The sequence below is a fragment of the Armigeres subalbatus genome, chromosome 3, assembly GCF_024139115.2.
Source record: "Armigeres subalbatus isolate Guangzhou_Male chromosome 3, GZ_Asu_2, whole genome shotgun sequence".
NCBI classification, from domain to species: Eukaryota; Metazoa; Arthropoda; class Insecta; order Diptera; family Culicidae; genus Armigeres; species Armigeres subalbatus.
In genome coordinates, this window is record NC_085141.1 from 46,381,724 (window position 1) to 46,400,571 (window position 18,848).

At 40.5% G+C, this 18,848-nt stretch overlaps 1 protein-coding gene across 1 annotated transcript in view; it reads right to left on the bottom strand.

The window, feature by feature from the left end:
• Positions 1–928: 928 nt before the first annotated feature.
• Positions 929–18,848, bottom strand: part of LOC134227212 (cryptochrome-1-like) — a 29,833-nt gene continuing 11,913 nt past the window's right edge. Inside the window, exons 4-6 of the mRNA XM_062708560.1 lie at positions 18,122–18,373; positions 17,163–18,060; positions 929–2,371 (exon numbers count right to left, since the gene is read on the bottom strand). Of these exons, the coding sequence (XP_062564544.1) occupies positions 1,310–2,371; positions 17,163–18,060; positions 18,122–18,373 (2,212 nt within the window). The 3' untranslated portion in view covers positions 929–1,309. The remainder of the gene's footprint in view (positions 2,372–17,162; positions 18,061–18,121; positions 18,374–18,848) is intronic.

Sequence of the window (18,848 nt, forward strand, 5' to 3'; positions counted from 1 at the left end):
CCTACGGCCGAGTTGCCGAATAATATGCAATTAATTATAAACCAGATATTATGACCAGAAATTGCAAAAAACGTATTTTAAGCTCTTTTTAGTGGAATGTATTCAACCATCTAAGGCGAGTTAAGAACTTTCCATTTAATTCCACTACGCTTTCCACTCGTACTTGACTCGACGTGTCTAGTGGGCACCGCTGTTTTCTGTTCCCAATTCGTTCGTGATAAATTTTCTTCTTCTTCTTCTTGGCATTACATCCCCACACTGGGACAGAGCCGCCTCGCAGCTTAGTGTTCATTAAGCACTGTGGAGTTATTAAGTGCGAGGTTTCTAAGCCAGGTTACCATTTTTGCATTCGTGAATCATGAGGCTAACACGATGATACTTTTATGCCCAATGAAGTCCAGACAATTTCCAAAGCGAAAATTGTCTAGATCGGCACCGGGAATCGAACCCAGACACCCTCAGCATGGTCTTGCTTTGTAGCCGCGCGTCTCACCGCACGGCTAAGGAGAACCCCACAAAATCGTGATAAATTACGTTCATCAATATTCAGTCTTCAAACCGGTCATAAAATTGATATCCAGCCAAGCGTTGAACTCCTCAATAATTATGAAAAGAATGATAGATGTTTCGAATCCTTCTTCGGGAGACACCACATAATTGCACTAAAGAAATACGTTATAAAAATTATTTAGAATACAACCCACTGTTTAGACTTTCGAGATGGAACCATTTATTAGGATGTCCGGATGAATAAAAGATGTTTCTGATATTCCAAGAACCTTCCCATGTATTAAAACAATGGTTTAACTCTCAAACTACTATTAGACGCCCGATTCTGTCCATTAAGTTTAAGATTCTTTTCGTTTCCAGCTTCCCGGAGGAAAATTTCGGATAAGAAATATATATATGCTTATCTAAAAATAGCGAACCAACTATATTTATTCTACGAAGTTTACGCCCTGCCGTTATCAAGACAACTTCCGCCCTTCTCTTAGCCTTCTACGCTTGAGAACATTCCCCACAGCCCATGTTTTGCCTGCACAACTACTCAGTTCTGTAAACACAGGGTGACTGGTTCTGGAATGAATTATTATCCTAATTTCAAATGTATAACAAGCGGACAAATTGGGTTCCACATTTTTGTTATTTACTTCGGTAGCGAACATGTCTTTTTGCAAATAACAAATAAAATGAAAGACACCCTAAATCGCGAGATACAGAACTCAGTTCTGCTAATTTATTAGGAAGCGGCACTTACTTTTTCACTTTCACACTCCAACCATCACAGCCAGTTTTTCGAAGACCGGTTCTAATCACCGGACGTTAGTTTTTCCTCGCTGGTTGGTGACTGTTGCATTGGTTGTTGCTGTTGTTGCTGCTGCTGCCTTCGGTGATTATCCGCTATGGCACTGCGGGCCTGATGGTGATGATTCAGGTGGTTGTGGTGATGGAGGTGCAACTGGTTCTCGCTCAGTTGCTTGGCCGGGTTTGGCAAGTTTGCCGGCTGAATCAGATGAGCGGATTTCATCGGCACCGACGACTGCTCCACCGATTCGTCCTCTCGTCCTCGTCCATAAAATTCAGCATTCCGCATGCCGTACCCGGAGTTGTAGTTGTCCGTGTATTCCACTTTGAACTGATTATTGTATAGATTTTCTTGATTTCGTTCATACTCAAAGCTGTTCGTTTCAATCTTGGAACCGCTGCTTCCTAACGGGATCATACTGTTGTTCATCTGGTCTTGCAATGTGTTGAACTGTGCATTCATGAGATCGCTGTTGTTGTTGCTAATGGTCATGCTAGGACTTTCCGGCTTGATTGTGACGTATGCGGAATTATGGAGGTTAGAGTACTGATCGCTGCTAGGAGTTTGATGACCTCCTGCATGCTGTTGTGATTGTTGCTGGTGGTGATGCGGGTGAAGGGGGCGTTGCTGCTGTGAATGCGACAAGTGCTGCTGCGTTTCGCGATTCTGATGGTAGGTTATGATTTTAGCATTGAGATTACTTTGTGCTGGTGGATATGTTCGACACATGTAATTTCCTGAACTGTTGAGATTGGTCATGATGGTCGTTGGACTAGGGCTGTCGTTCAGACTGGAAGCATTCATGTGATACACTTTGGCAGCAGTCATGACACCGGCAATTGCAGAACCGCCCTTCTCAGGAAACTCGCTATCGAAGCTACTGCTAGGGCTTCGATATTTTGCCAACTGCTGGTAGACCTGTTTGATGCGTTCCATATTGGCGCGACTTGCGATAGCGTGATTGACCATTGGTAGGGGATAATCCTTACCGATAATACACTTGGACGTGCGCTGCACAGACTCCGGAGCGTTCCATGGCTCGTGGATGTAACGTGTTGGATAGTTCTGTAAAGGAGCATGAAGAATTAATTAATTTACTGTTTTGTTTTAGCCCATTATGAGCTGCTTTGACCAGACTAAAAATGAAGAAGTCTATCGTATATCAGCGATAGAAAACGCCATAGGTTTAATGAAGCAACTTCTAACTGAAATTGTTGAAAATTCAGAAGCAAAAGGACCTGTTTCCATTCAACCTTTACCTTTCGGATCTTGACCGATGTGACCGGACTGATCCAGAATATATTGACAGATGAGAGTAGGTCTGTGCTACCCCTAAGTTCGATGTTACCAAGAAATACATTGATCAACAGTAAAATTGTATTCGTGATGCTCATGTACAGATTCATTAATGACCGACGATAGTTAATTAATTGGTGGAGGGAGATTAGGTTCATCGCTTGGGAAGTGTTGAAATCACTTGCGTGTTAACTTCTATGAGATAAATACTAACTTATTTCGACAATATGATATGTTTATGTCCTCATGAGTGTTTTCCAAGAGAACATTAGCCTCCCAGGCGGCAGGACAGGTAGGGATAATAAAAATGATTATGCAAATCGTATATAAAGCATACGAGCATATGGAGACGGATGGTACATTTTTGCATCGGTCCATCGCATCCACTAATGACAACTTGTTGGACATATCCTGTTAATTGGATAATTGTTCAAGTATGCTAGCATTTGTATGGTTTGTATAAGGCAGTGGTGCTCATCTAGCGGCCCGCGGGCCGCATGTGGCCCGTTGAGGTGGTAAATGCGGCCCGCGGAAGCATTTTATTTTAGTAATAAAAAAAATCATTATTCATAGGAAAACGTAAAGGTACCGAAAATTAGTGTCGGAGAGATTCTTCCAGTACCATTACATTGTGCACCAGGAGAACCTCTGCGCCCAAAACGTGGGATTCAAAGATGTCATCAAAATAGTTAATTCCATCCGATCACACGCATTGAACCATCGAGAATTTCAGACAGTTCTAGTAAACACGGATGGAGAATATGGTGATCTACCATATTATACTTAGGTACGTTGGCTGAGCAGGGGAAAGTTGTTACGACGCGTATTTGGTCTTCGGAAAGAAATCGTCGAATTCATGGAGAGAAAATGTAAACCAGCGAAGTGTTTCAATAATACGGAGTGGATGGCAGATCTGGCTTTCTTGACTGACATAACAACGCACCTGAACTATTTAAATTTAAATCTCCAGGGTAAAGGTAAATTGGTGCACAGCATGCTTAATCAAATCAGTACGTTTGAAAACAAGATCTTGTTGTGGGAGAAACAGATGGAAATTCTGCATTTCGCCCATTCCCCAACTCTCGGAAATTGCATCGTGTCGTCGACAAAAAAAAATACGTTGAAGCGCTCCAAACAATGAAAAATGATTTTGCTCGGAGATTTGGAGATTTCATGACAAAATTCTAAAACTTTTCTCTGCTTCATTCAGTGTTGATGTCGAGCAAGCTCCAGATAATTTCCCAATGGAACTCATTGAATTACAGTGCGATACGGAACTGCGAGAAAAATTTAATCGCCATGATCTTCTGAAATTCTATGCCATATTTATTCTGGAAGAGCGCTTCCCAGAGCTGCGAAAACATGCTCTTTTCGTAGCTTCTTTGCTTAGATCCACATACATTTGTGAACAACTGTTTTCCGCAATGAAGCAAGTACACCCGATTCTTTTTTTACACGGATTATTTTCACACGGCTTTTTTTTCACGGATTCTTGAAATAACACGGATTTTTTTGCACGGTTTCTCGAAATAGCACGGATTTTTTTTTTACACGGATTTATTTTTACACGGAACGCATCCCCCATATTAACAAAGACCCGGTGACTTTTTTTACACGGATATTTTTTGCACGGCTTTTTTTACACGGTTTCTCGAAATAACACGGATTTTTTTCACACGGCACGCATCCTCCGAGTAAAAAAAGAATCGGGTGTAAAGTCAAAAGCTAGAAATAAGATAACTGATGAACATTTGGACAATTCCTTGCGTATTTCGACCTCTAATCTGAAGGCTGATCTTGATAAGCTTGCTCATGAAAACTGTAAGTGAACTATGTATATTGTATTGAAATGCGACAAGTTTTTTTTCTTTCTATTGTTTTTCAAATACATTTATTGTGATATAAATCTACATTTTGTTGTTTGTATATTTGATTCATTTTGGAAGAAAAAGCATTGCTTAACATTTCAGGAACATCTACTAGTAACGAGTTCTCAGAATAAGCTGTTATATAAATTTAAAAACCTCATTGCGGCCCGTGGCATTGGCGCATAATTTCATTTTGGCCCGCAGCAAGCGTGTACCTGAGCACCACTGGTATAAGGTGTAACCTGAACCTAATTACATGTTGAGAAGTACGTGTTAACACGACAAATACCGCGATCAAGAAATCGTTAGAAATCAGGCGTCTTCTAAGCGACTCTCGCGATTCTTACGCGATTATCATATCCATCTCATCTAGCTACATCTATCTAGTTTGTTATGTTTCTAGGGCTGGTCACTTTTTGCTAGATAGACAGATTTAATTTTTTTATATAAATTTACTATTTTTTTTCGAGGCGTGTGTAACACTTTACGGAGCCAATAGCTTGTATTTTATAATAACAAATTTTAATCTAAATCTAATTGGTTTTTAACTAACTTGAAACTCATCATGAAAAATATCAATTGTTTCCACTGCAATGTTATATGCGGCTGCAATCCTCTGTTTGTCATCCTCTATTATGAGTTTACGTTCGCGTTCATCTTCTATCCATTCGTAAGTTGGGACACTAAAACGTCGTCTCTCGAGATTAAATTCGGACGATATCGGTGCTAGGGTGTCCCAAAAACACGATGTTCGAAAAGTTGTTGTGTTCAAGGCTCAAATGACAGGAAATCGCATCTGGAGCATTTCTCTAGAACATTCCAAAATTCCAAAAAATAGTTTAGAAGCTCCGACAGATCATTTTTTGAAAAATGAGCTTTTTTTTACTAAATTGTCAAATGTTGGCTATTATCAAATACTTCTTGTGAGTTTTTCATTCTTTTAGAGTTTTTTTTATTTTTCTACACACTGTGGCCAAAGTTCTACAGGCAAATTTGACTCGAAAAATGCGTTTACGCGACCTACATAGCTATTTAATATTTGAAGAAATGTTATTTTTCAGATCTATTTTTCAAGAAAACTCGATGGCACGAAGAAAAAAAAAAATTTCACGAAGAAAAAAAAAAATTCTCAAATTAAGCTCGGTGGTATTGAAGAATATCTAATTATTCAAAAATGATCTGCTGTCGTTTACATTACAATATTTACATTACAATATGTCTAGCCAGACTCAAGAAAACTTCAACCACTTTGGTGAAACAGCTTCAACGAAGTGCTCTTCGAATGTTTGGAGAAGAGATAGAAGCAGATGAGATAGAAAACATAAATCCGGATGAATATTCTGAAGATCCAGATTACCTAACCCAAGAGCGGAGGAAGGCAGCAAGGCGCGTAAATATTATGGACAATATTATCGTATCAATGATATGAGTGTTTTACTTCTACGTGAAGTTAAACGATTTCCATTGATATGGAAATGCTAATATCATCATCCAAACTTAGACGTACATGTTCATGATAGAAATAGAGGCGAAAGTATAGATTTGATAGTTCCGTTAGGATACGGCAGATATAAAGAATGTTTCTTACGACCTTTCTTCTGCCAAGCTCCCGTATGATGAGGGAGGGAAGAGTATCAGTGTGGAAGCTGAGAGTGTCCAGTTGAGAAATATCAGATCTAAGTTTGGAAGATTATATTAGCATTTCCATATCATTGCATTTTTACCGGAGTACTGTCCAACATTCTGGCTACGTTCCCGGCCCACCGCAGTCGTCCGATTTTCACGGTGTGAACAATGGATGGTTCTCCCAACATCTGATGCAACTCGTGGTTGATTCGCCTCCTCCAAGTACCGTACGCCCTCTGGACCCAACCATACATGGTACGCAGCACTTTCCTTGTGTGCGCGTTCTTCCTCCACGAGCATCGTCCAGGTCTCGTGTCCGTAGAGAACTAGTGGTATAATAAGCGTTTTGTAGATACTGCGGTCCACCACGTTCTGATTGATGGACGGCACTTCTCCGACATTATCGACGTCAGGACATATCGTGGCGCTTACATCGACTCTGACCGCTATCTAGTGATGGTTAAACTGCGCCCAAAACTATCCGTCATCAACAATGTTCGGTACCGACAACAACCGCGGTAGGACCTAGAGCGACTGAAGCAACCTGATGTCGCCACTGCATACGCGAAGCATCTCGAGGCATCGTTGCCGGAAGAGAGTGAGATCAACGGTGCCCCTCTTGAGGACTGCTGGGATACAGTCAAAGCAGCCATTAACGACGCAGCGGAGAACAACGTCGGATATGTGGGACGAAGTCGACAGAACAATTGGTTCGATGAAGAATGCAGACATATTTTGAAGGAGAAAGACGCAGCGCGGGCGGTCGCGCTGCAGCAAGATACCTGGCAGAACGTGAAACGTTATAGACGGAAGCGGAGTCAGCAGAGCCGTCATTTTCAGGAGAAGAAACGCTGCCTGGAAGCAGCGGAGTGCGAGGACATGGAACAGCTGTGCCGTTTTCAAGGAACACTTAAGTTCTATCAGAAGCTAAACGAATCCCTCAAAGGCTTCGTGCCGCGATCCGAAATATGCAGGGAAGCAGCACTACGAGGAACATTTGAATGGCGCTGAGAGTACAGGCAATAAAAGTCAAAGCAGTGGAGGAGATGACTACATCATTTCAGCGGACGATGGAAGCCAACCAGCCCCCACCTGGAGGGAAGTTAAGGCTTCCAACAGCTAAAGACCAATAAACCATCTGGTAAGGATGGTATCGGGCTGAGCTCATCAAGATGGACCCGGAAAAGCTGGCCACTTGCCTGCACAAACTGATAGTCAAAATCTGGGAAACTGAACCGCTACCGGAGGAGTGGAAGGAAGGGGTTATATTCCCCATTTACAAGAAAGGCCACAAGCTGGAGTGAGAGAACTTTCGAGCGATCACCATCCTTAATGACGCCTACAAAGTGATATCCCAGATCATCTTCCGACGTCTGTCACGATTATTTTTTTAGAAAAATAAAAAACTTATTGTATTTGGGTTATAATGGTGACAAGCAAAAACTTTTTCGTGTTTGAAAAAACATTTTTAAGGAAAATTATTCCGAGTTGTATTTTTGTCAATAATAATGATATGTGACTTCATTATAACATTCACCACAACAAATAATGTGAATGTTTTATTTATGGCACGGCAAATGCTGGGTAAAGCGTACCATTGGTACTTCGCGTACCTGAAGGAATAAAATAGACCCCATCTCGCGGTCCTTAGCCTCTTACCCAGCTACTCCTATCCCTTACTCCCCATGGTGCTGGCCGGGATACGAGCAACCTTAGGGAAGATCGGGTAACCAACCCCGGTGGGAACTATGGTCGTATGCTGACAGGGAAGGTGGGGTTTGCTCCTCTCCGGAGGTGCAAATCTTATTGAGCGTCTGTTCTCCATGCCAGGATCGGCTCACAACAGCATCTGTTCTCCATGTTAGGGGCGGCTGATCATCGTCCGAGTGCCAGCGAAGGACTCTAAGTGAAACTGTGCACCATGGTCCACCGGGAATAAGGAGGAATGGTCCTCCGGAAATTTAGGGGGTTTGGTGTCAGGGCCTGCAATCCAGCCTTTAAAAAATCATAAGCAACGAACAATCAACAAGAGAGTACGGACCGGAACCATCGGCGAAGACCACTGCGACGAAAAGGGACTAGCGATTGGAAATTCGGTTCGTGGAACTGCAAATCTCTCAACTTCATCGGGAGCACACGCATACTCGCCGATGTGCTCAAGGACCGTGGATTCGGCATCGTAGCGCTGCAGGAGGTTTGTTGGAAGGGATCAATGGTACGAACGTTTAGAGGTAATCATACCATCTACCAGAGCTGCGGCAACACACACGAGCTGGGAAAAGCACTCATAGTGATGGGCGATATGCAAAGGCGCGTGATCGGATGGTGGCCGATCAATGAAAGAATGTGCAGGTTGAGGATCAAAGGCCGGTTCTTCAACTTCAGCATAATCAACGTCCATAGCCCACAAGTCGTGGTTGATTCGGAAGACAATTTGATTCAAACTCTAGGACAATTTGGAGATCCTACAATATCTCATACGCCAGGACTTGAGACGCAAATGAAAGACAAATGCTCGGAGGACATGATTGGGTTGATACAGCGGTTTGGGACATCATGGAAGTCGAGGTTGCGGTAGACCATTTAATTCATATTGCAGGACAATCCGGTGATCTTAGAACATCATAGCTTATTATCATACATGTTTCCATTGATTTATACAGCCAGTCTAAGCTATGCTTAGCTACATGTTTCCTGTATAGATTACATTCAATCTAACAAGTTCACAGAATATAACATGCTTTTGAATATTTTCTGTAGATTTATACACCCTATAATACAAGGCAGTTTCATCAGTCACCGAATTATCACCGCATGCATAATAGGGATGCTCAAAATATGTTCTTATATTCCAGGTGATGTCTTCAATATGTTACAGCAACAGTTCGCTAACTGGGCGCCTTTTAACTGGACTGTTTTTAATAGGGATCCTACATTCAGAGATATGCGAAAGCGGCCATCTTGAGCCAATTGAGCAATGAGAGCTGTCAGAATCTGAGCCAAATGAACATTGTTATTGTTGCGGATTGAAAGGTATTGCGATTGTAATGAAAAAGATTTTACGAAAAGTTTTGTCGAATAAACAATTTGTTTTACATTGGCAAGTCAAAGTAGTCTAGTTTATGCATGGTACTTTGTTCATTTGTATTGCACTTTTATTGTAGTGATAATGCACTGTTGGACGTTAGATAACGAAATCTGAAAATGCCATTATGCGCCAAGTCATGTTCAAGCTCCAACATTTTGTCCCACGGCAAGTGCTGGCAGCGTTTGTTTACGAAAGTAACAGCGTTGCTAAATCGTCTGGAAAAGTATTCGCACATCTCTTAATATAGGATCCCTAGTTTTTAACTGGGCGTTCGCTAACTGGGCCAAAGACCAGTTAAAAAGCAGTTAACCGTCAAAAAACAACAACAAAGACTCGATGACGAGGGGATTCTGAATGGTATATTATTTAAGCTTCATGTAAAACACGATCACAACAATGCATTGCAAATTCCCTCGTCAGCCCAGTTAAAAAGCGGCGTTCGGTAACTGGGCTGGTGTTTTAGCCCAGTTAGCGAACGGTTGCTGTATGTCAATATTTCCATCATCACTAAATGGATAAATATCCATTTGCGGTAATAAAATATGAGTATATTAAGAGGTAAGCCAGCCTAGGGCTGAAAACCTCTCAAATAAAGACAAAAAAAGTAGGTATGTCACCTAAAATGCATTTTTCAGAATTCCGTTGCATTACTGCCCAGAAACTACAAGTGATGGCTAAGAGATTGGTGTAAAACCTGAGAAAATCGGGTAAAAAAGACTGAGTTATAGTCATTTGAACATTTAGTTACAACGATTTTCTGAACGAATGAATCCTAGTGTTAATTAATTGTTTCAGTGGTTTCAAATGCTAAAAACTGCATTAGAAGATGGGTGTCTGAAATTTAAAGTGGATAGGCTTTACCAACCTCCACCGTGGTTAGCTCTTTTTTTTCCAAATTAAACATCTTTCGGATGCTTTTTTTATATAGGAATGAGGGCAAATCTGCAAACAGACACCTGAAATTATCACTCAGGGAGTAGAGTTGACGGAGCGCCGGACCCACTAAACCCACCCAAGCAACGGAAGGTTACTTGAGTTACCCTCTCTACTAATACCCTGGTTTCCCCAGGAACTGCCACCCAGCATTACTTCTGGGGGATAGGCAGTACTTAATGTACTCGCTCATTCACGCTCACACAGGCACTCATCCCGTATGAGTCTAACTTGGGTGCTCACCTTTTACGCACCATGTGAGACTAACTTGGATGCTCACCCTACCACCTGATTCACGCTCTAGCACACCAATCTGAGACTTATTTGGGTGCTCACTGTAGCACACCCTGCCACTCCTCCTAACACGCGCATCTTTCGGAAGCTTGATTTGTCCAATCGTCATATATGCTTTTACTGTTGTCAGTGCCGTAGCGTGCGGTTGGCCAGGGCCTTCAGGGGGCGCTAAAATGAATGGTCGCTCTATAAGAAATTGTTTATTTCTTTATTTCCACATCATTGCGGATTTTCCTGTTTTCTTCTAATTATGTTTCAATCAAATCTAGAATTGGATTTTTTGCCTATTTCGTACACTAAGGCTATATATTCGCTCCAAAACCAATTTTTTTACCCTTCTGCTTCCAATGGCGTTTTTGACGATTGATTAAACCACATCAGAGATGCATTTGGTTGACTCAACTATGTGCATAAGTGCCTCCAAACCACCAACAGACCCAATCCCAGAGTTGGATTTTCCGTGATCCGAATAGATCCGATGGTGATTTCATCCACCAACTAACCAATCCACTTGATCCAACAAGGTCTAATAGCCATTTCGATTCCAGATTTGGTTTAATTGACCCAAAAAAGTCCGTTTGTTCCGTCAAACCACTGACCTAGCCACGCCAGATTTTGATTTTTTTTCTATCAGAATACATCCGATTGCGATTCCGAACCTTCATCTTACTCAAGATTTGCATTTCATTAAACAAACTACGTCCAGTGGGATCTTTAAACCTTTAAACGATTCCGGGTTTGAACCAACCCACTTCAAAGCAGGATTCTTATGATTAAGACTAGGTCCAATAGCAATTCTGGCAATCAACCTACTCACCCCAGAGCACAGTGGCTAAAATCGTGTTTTTAGTGCGTTTAATTAATAGTACCTTTATTATGCGATTTAGCGTAATAATGTCTTCTAGACATTTTATCAGTAAGTTGATGCGCTTCTCAAAAGCGAAGATCACATTATCAAGAAGACTGGCAACACAGCCTGAAATCAGGCGACACTGTTAGCAGCGCTGTCGGTGAGCCGAGGTGGTACTATGTTTGTTTGTGTGAGTGTATTGACACTGTATGCTCAGTTACACGTTCATTCCAAATATATTAAAACCACATTTAAATTATGCTTTGAAAAAACTCTCGAGAAGTACACTGAGAATAAATGTATTTCAAATTTGTGAGATCAGCATAACTTTAAGCCGAATAATATTTGGAATTTGGTCTTGAGTTGATGATTGAAGTGCCGTTCTCTATATTAATTTCCGTATGGACCTGTTAATTTCCTTCACATCTCGACTGAAGACTATTTTCATGATTTGATTTAAAACAAGTTACTCTCTAGATTTTTCTTAATTTTTATTATTACCTTGCCTAAAAACCCAAAAGTTCGAAAAGGTTATAGACATAGTACACTCAGAAATATAATAAATCCAAGAAAGGTTTGGAATTAAGCTGTTTAATAATTTTTGAATGTTATGTTCCCTCAGTTTAAAAAGTATACTATCTAAAGAATTTGATTTAAACTAAACTAGAATAACGTAAGGATATTTTCCCTTAGCATTCTGTCTTGAGGAAAGAAAAATATTTTCTCACCACGCGTGTTTAATCGAGTGACGCTAGTTTCAATAATTTGCTAATTTAAAATAGTTATATGTTTAAAAAAAACTATATTTATGGATTACCAGCAAAGGTGAGAAAGTGAAAAGCTTGGACTAAAACATGGAGATATTTATTTAGATTATTTCGTTTTATGTACCTAGATCTGCCATTTCGTAGCATGCATAAGTGAAGTGTTATATAACAAGTATAATATTATACACTTGGACACAAGTTCAAAATAAGAAATTACCAGAAAAAAAGGAAATCAAGCTTTATCGAAGGATATTCCACGTCAGCGTCTAAACCACAGAAGAGGCACGAGGACGTTCACCGGGGCATGTTTTATTCTTCGCCATCAATATCGGCAATGCTTTACTGAAGGGCGGTAACTTTCTGAAAACTTTCCATTACCATCAGAGAAAACATCTGGGCATGATGAAAAGTAGTCAATTTATGTACGGTACGTAGATTCTATTTCTTTTTGGTAGATAATTTCAATTGTTTCTATTTTATATTAGCTGAACTTTTGCTTGTGTGCCACATGCTAACCGAATGCAAAAGCATTAACCGGGAGTCCACATCGACTTTTTCGTTTTTCCATCGCTAACATCTTTTGCGAACCTTGAGAAAGTTATCGAACAGCAGCATAATGGTTTTAAATAATATATTTTATTGATTGTTATAATTTGGAAATAAATATGTATTTTAAAATAGAATCTGATTTGTTTATTTAGTTTTTTTGACAGGCTGAATATAACAAAAACAGAGCAATGCTACATTTCTTGCAAAGTATTCTATGTTCAATATTTCAAAGTTATACTTTACGTAGTATAAACAAAAGTTATACTATGCTCGTATTGTTGCCAGTTAAACAAGCTTTTAATCATTTAAACATTTAATCTATTTAGTATTAATATATTTCTGAGTGTAGACATAGTAGAAAATGAATCATCCACTTTGTGCGTGCTTACAGCGGCACACTAGGAGTTAACTTATTACTAAAATCAGTATGGAAAAAGGCATCTAAGGTTCGATTTCTCAAAATAAACACCATCAACGAAAAAAAAGTGGTACACACCCGTTACAAATCACTCAGAGACTGAATGAAATTGTATTGCCGTCTCTTTTTTTCTCACGGAAATCTTACTCAATTTTCGTAAACAGTGAAACTACTCAAAATTCCACTTTTCCAAAATTCCAAAGTTCCACTTTTTACGAAAAATGAGTAAGATTTCCGTGAGAAAAAATGAGACGGCAATACAATTTCACTCAGTCTCTGAGTGATTTGAAACGGGTGTGTAGGCTTAGTAGTAGACATCTTCCTACACGCCCGTTTCAAATTACTCAGAGACTGAGTGAAATTGTATTGCCATCTCTTTTTATCTCACGAAAATCTTACTAATTTTTCGTAAAAAGTGGAATTACAGTAGCCGTTTGAAAACTGCAACATGTTCCCGCATAAATCCAAACGATAGCCGAACCATTATTGGAACGGTATACGTTCCAGGTTGAACCATAATTATAATGGTACTTAACCATAACCGTACTGTAGTCTGATAACGTTTTGACCATAGTGACTATGGTTTTCGTAGACCGGACTGTATGAGCAACGGGTTGTTAAGAATGTTAACCGTAAGAGAAAACGATTTTCTTCATACATTTTTGGAGGAAAGATTGTATCAGTACTATATTGATTATGGTTCGAAGACCGTAAACTTCATTTATTAAGGTTGAGATGATTGTTTTACCATAAATATGTATTGTTCGAAGAACTTAATGGTAATGGGTAACGATATCAACTATGTCCATGATATATTTGTAACTGTACGAAGAACGGTAAATTTGTATGCGGGTTTTCTTTTCAGTTAACGAAGTACCAAATAGTTTTTCTTGAAAAGTTCCTAACTTTGAGAAAACCCGTGCTAGATGTTTTTCGCCGTAAACATTTTCAGCGGGTAACTCATGCTGGCTGTTTGCACATATATGTTAGTGCCTGGATACTGGCAGCGGCGAGTAGGAAACCAGCCATTGCTAATAATTCATTGAGAAAATTCAGATGATAGATAACCAAAATAGATGTTAATATATAGAAGGAACGGCAAATATTGAGAATGTTGGTTCACTAGCCATGATTATGTCATATTGGAGCAAGCCAGAATTTTGACAGATTAATAATTTTTCGAAGCAAAAAAAAACTCATTTTATCGCTTTTCAGTTTTTGATGTTCCAACCGTTCCAATAGGCTAAAATTCGTTTTTTAATTACAACACTTTATTTTGTAGACAAACGGATAAGAACACAAAAAAGACCCCAAAGAAATAAGTTCAAAGCGTATAAAACTAAGTAAACAGCCTCAATTTTTAACTTACGCTCAGATAGTTTTCTGACTCTCTTTCTCTCTTGCCCATGCGAGATTTTCAAACAAATAATAATTCCGAATTAGTCCCTTGTGTTTTTTTCTGGATTTCCATGAAAAACTCTTTTTGTTTCAAACTCATTTTCACCTGGGTGGTGCGTATAGAATCGATTTGGTTGTCAAACTGAAGCCAAAATTTTCTATTGTGTCGGAGCCAAACATTGAAGATTGTGGTTATGTTCGTTTTAGATCTTATATTCAGACGCGATGTGCTTCAGTAAAGGTGTGGGCCAAAGTCCTCTATGTCTGTAGTAGTCGAAAAATTAACGTAAACATTGCCACCCACAGTAAGTGGGCGGAATGAAACGTCACGTCTGTTATAAAAATTGTACTGAATATACCAGACGTGACGTCACATTCTGTCGCCTTCGGCCATCTTCGGCAGCCCAGCTGAGAGTTTCTCTCTCGAAAGAGCGAATTTTCGTTAAACAAATACTACTTTGGGGTTTGGCCCACACCTGTAGTAAAGCACATCGATTCAGACGTATTATTATTATTTGGGGAAAAATAAAAATAAACTTAGTTTGAGTTTTGCATTATTTGTAACAAATATATTCACATTATATTTCGGGTGGATAATTAGTAGGAATGCAAATTAAAAGCACTCGTTACGAGATTTCACGAGATTCAGCAGCTGATGTGAGCAGGGATGTATGTAATTCATCGTAAAGTCATGTAGAGTCATGGAAAGAGAAATTCGAAGAGCATGAAATATTTGACAGCCGAGTAACTGCAAAATAATTTTGCTTATGGGATTGATTTCAAAATATCCCGCAGCACCCAGATTTTCACGAGAAATTTTCCTGCCTGTACAAAATTGAACTGGTTTGTGGTTCCGTGTGGTTTGTTTTGTGAATTGACAGCTATATTCCATTCCATTCCATAGGTGGGCCTTAACATCATGCCAGGTTGTTTTGATCATAAATTCATGCAAATATGCTCTCACTGGTATGCAGAATATTAAGGGCCCCATACACGCTCCGACATGTTGTACAACTTTGACTCCGCCCCCAGGAAATTTGGCTCGGTCGGAGTAAAGTCGAACCATCTATGGGCAAGTTGTACGACTGTTGGACAGTACAACATGCCCACAGACGGTCCGACTCTACTCCGACCGAACCAAATTTCCTGGGGGCGGAGTCAAAGTTGTACAACATGTCGGAGCGTGTTTGGGGGCCCTTATAAACCTTTAATTTTTGCACAATAAGTTTAGTTCCAAGGAGTTGATGAAATAATGCACCATGCGTCTCCATATGCCTTTTATGCCATTATGACCATGTTCAGGGCCCTCCTTAGCCGTGAGGTAAGACGCGCGGCTACAAAGCAAGACCATGCTGAGGGTGGCTGGGATCGATTCCCGGTGCCGGTCTAGGCAATTTACGGATTGGAAATTATCTCGACTCCCTGGGTATAAAAGAATCATCATGTTAGCCTCATTATATACGAATGCAAAAATGGTAACCTGGCTTAGAAACCTCGCAGTTAACAACTGTGGAAGTGCTTAATGAACACTAAGCTGCGAGGCGGCTCTGTCCCAGTGTGGGGATGTAATGCCAAGAAGAAGAAGAAGAAGAAGACCATGTTCAAAACTTGTAGGCATTTTTTTTACATCTCACTTTTAGGGGGATCGATCATTAAACTGCATATCTAATAAGAAGCGTATCAATTCACTGATGAAATATCTGGAAGACATCATTAGGCTAAATCGTATAATAAAAGTAGTAGTGAATAAACGCGCTAAAAAACGATTTTCGCCACTCGCAGAGTGGGATTTCATGAATCCAGCCAGGTTCAGTGGTGGTTCGAAATCACCGTCAGACCCATTATAGGGGTAGAGGGGTAGCACGTGGGTTCTGAAAAAGATCTTTTTTTTTTTATTTGCGTACGTTTTTTTTTTCGACAAAATTTTCAGTATTTTTCAAATAAAACAAGCAATCCTTATCGCTTTAATCGTTTTTAATAATAGATTATAAAATCTTTTAAGAAAAAAACATAGGAAATATTCATTTATTACACTACGTAAAAAATAGTGATTCTGAACTCCCATCTTATTTTACTTATTTTTGGTGAGATTCAAATTGTTCTTCAAATATTATCGATATTAGAGGAGGGGCGTCCAATAAAAGGTTCGCCAAGGGCGCTGTGAGCTCATGCTACGGCTCTGACTGTTGTATTTCCACAGTCAAGCAAGCCCACATTGTTTATTATCGAGAACTTCACACTCTATTCCCGCAGCAACGGGCTGGGCGTATTTATATAGAGTGTGAATCAATCACACTCTGCTATGCCAAAGACTTGCTTGGCTAAAGCATTTGATGAGTGTTACTGTTCTACGCAGCAATTTCAGATTTTCAGATTTGGAGCAGCAAGGAGCAAATCACCACAATAACCACCGGAAAGTGAACAAAAAAAAAGATTTTAATACATGCACCAGATCGTTACTATTCGAAAACTTCCCGAAAAAAGTTTATTCAATTTTTTTTGCCATACAAATTTGTTAGGAAAAGCCTTGGCCATAGTCCCTGCTGCCCGCGATGTGCTCTCCCGATGGACAGAAAAATGTTTATATTATGCAGTAATAATGTAAACATCGCTGGAAGCTCCCCTGTTGGTTAGGGGTCCACTATTGGTCATTATACCCTATTTACCTCACTAAGTCGAATTTAACAGATGGTATTGAGAAAGGCTTCATTACCACTGACTGGGGGATAAATCAATAAAACAATCAATAAATCAACAACAGTTACTCACCTTCAACACAGGCAAATACCGCCGAATGTAATCTCCATTTGGATCCGCTTTCCTTCCAAACTTCACCGGACAATAGCAGTGGAAAAACTGCTGAAAGAACGACGAACACGACAACCACATCCACATCCCGGCATTCACCGACCAGTCAGCATCCAGCAACAGCTCCTCGAACACTTTCATTCCCTCCTCCCAGGAAATCCACAGGTCACCACGTGTTAGAAAGCATGCCACCGCGTGACGCGCCAGGTGGTGAATCCAGCCTTCCTCTCGCAACTGCGTCATAATGGCATCTATCCACGGGAAGCCCGTTTGTCCGCTTGCCCACTTGGCCAGAGCCTCCGCATTTCGATCCCATGGGATCTGAACGCAGATAGGATTACCAGCCATCTTGTCAAAATTGGGATTCTTTGTTGCGGCACAGTAGAAGAACTCCCGCCAAAGAAGTTGACCATGAAGCGACAATGGTGGGCACGCTTTCTTGATTTTCTTGTAGAGGTCTGTCAACTGGTAGTAGAAAAGTCTTGTGCTGAGACAACCAAACCGTAGATAAGGCGACAGACCCGTTTGACTCGCGAGAAGTGATTGTGGAGTCATCTTCGGTCGCCCGAAGGAAGCAACCCATGCTTTACGCTCCAGGTGTCGTTCGAGACGGGCCAAAGCTTCCGTTTCGCCCCCCACCCAAATGGGTGGTTTCAGACCTTCCGTTTCGAAGCCCAATTCCTCCAAGGTTGGAACTCCGTACTTGTCGTCATGATCTTCACACTGTGGCGTTGAAGTATTAGCGATTATGTCCAGCGTAATGGCTGGTTCCGGCTGAGGAGGAGCATCCATCGAGGCGATGATAGCTTGGAACTGGTGATAGGTGAGTGGCGCTCGTCCACCATTTTTATCGATTATCCTAAAAAAGAATTTTGAAACTTGACAAATCGAGTATATTCGATTTCAGTATACGAACATACCTCTCCAATTGGTACAAAGTATGCGACACAGCCGAAATGACTTCTATGCCGAGTTCTTTACACATCTCAGAGATATTATGGTCTCGGACTTTACCGAACGGTTCTGGATCTTCCTCGAAAGTGAGACAAGTAGTGCCCCATTCCTTGAAAAGCTTCGGAAGTGCATCGGCCGGTTGGCCTCTGATGACGAACAGACGTGCATTCAACTTCCTCAGATTGCGGTCCAAATCCTCCAAACACTGGAGTAAGAATCTGGAATGGATGAAAACGGACGATTAAAATAAATTAATATTTGCACTTTTCACACTGCCTCACAAATAGAATAAGATAAAATGAAACACAATGCAAATGCTACATCTGCAAAAAGTAGGAATTATCAAAACATGACTCTATTTTCTCCACTCTTTTTGTGTCATTCTGTTACATCGGTTCACAGTCACATTGATTCCCACGTGACTCCAGCTCCTGAATGAATAGTCGCTGCTCTCTGGTCGCAATGTAAGATAGGGGGGGAGGCCAACAGACGGCAATGATGATGAAATATGATGCCGTGAAGGGTGAAATTTTAGCTAAAGGGCACGAATACGACATGAAGTTTCAGTCACTATACATAATTGTCGACAAATCTAATTTCCGCTTTTCGGGGTGAAGCAAACGATTAAAATCAACGATTTGAATCTCTTCTTTTTTGCCTTTCTCGTATACTAAGTATACGTGAAGGCTATAT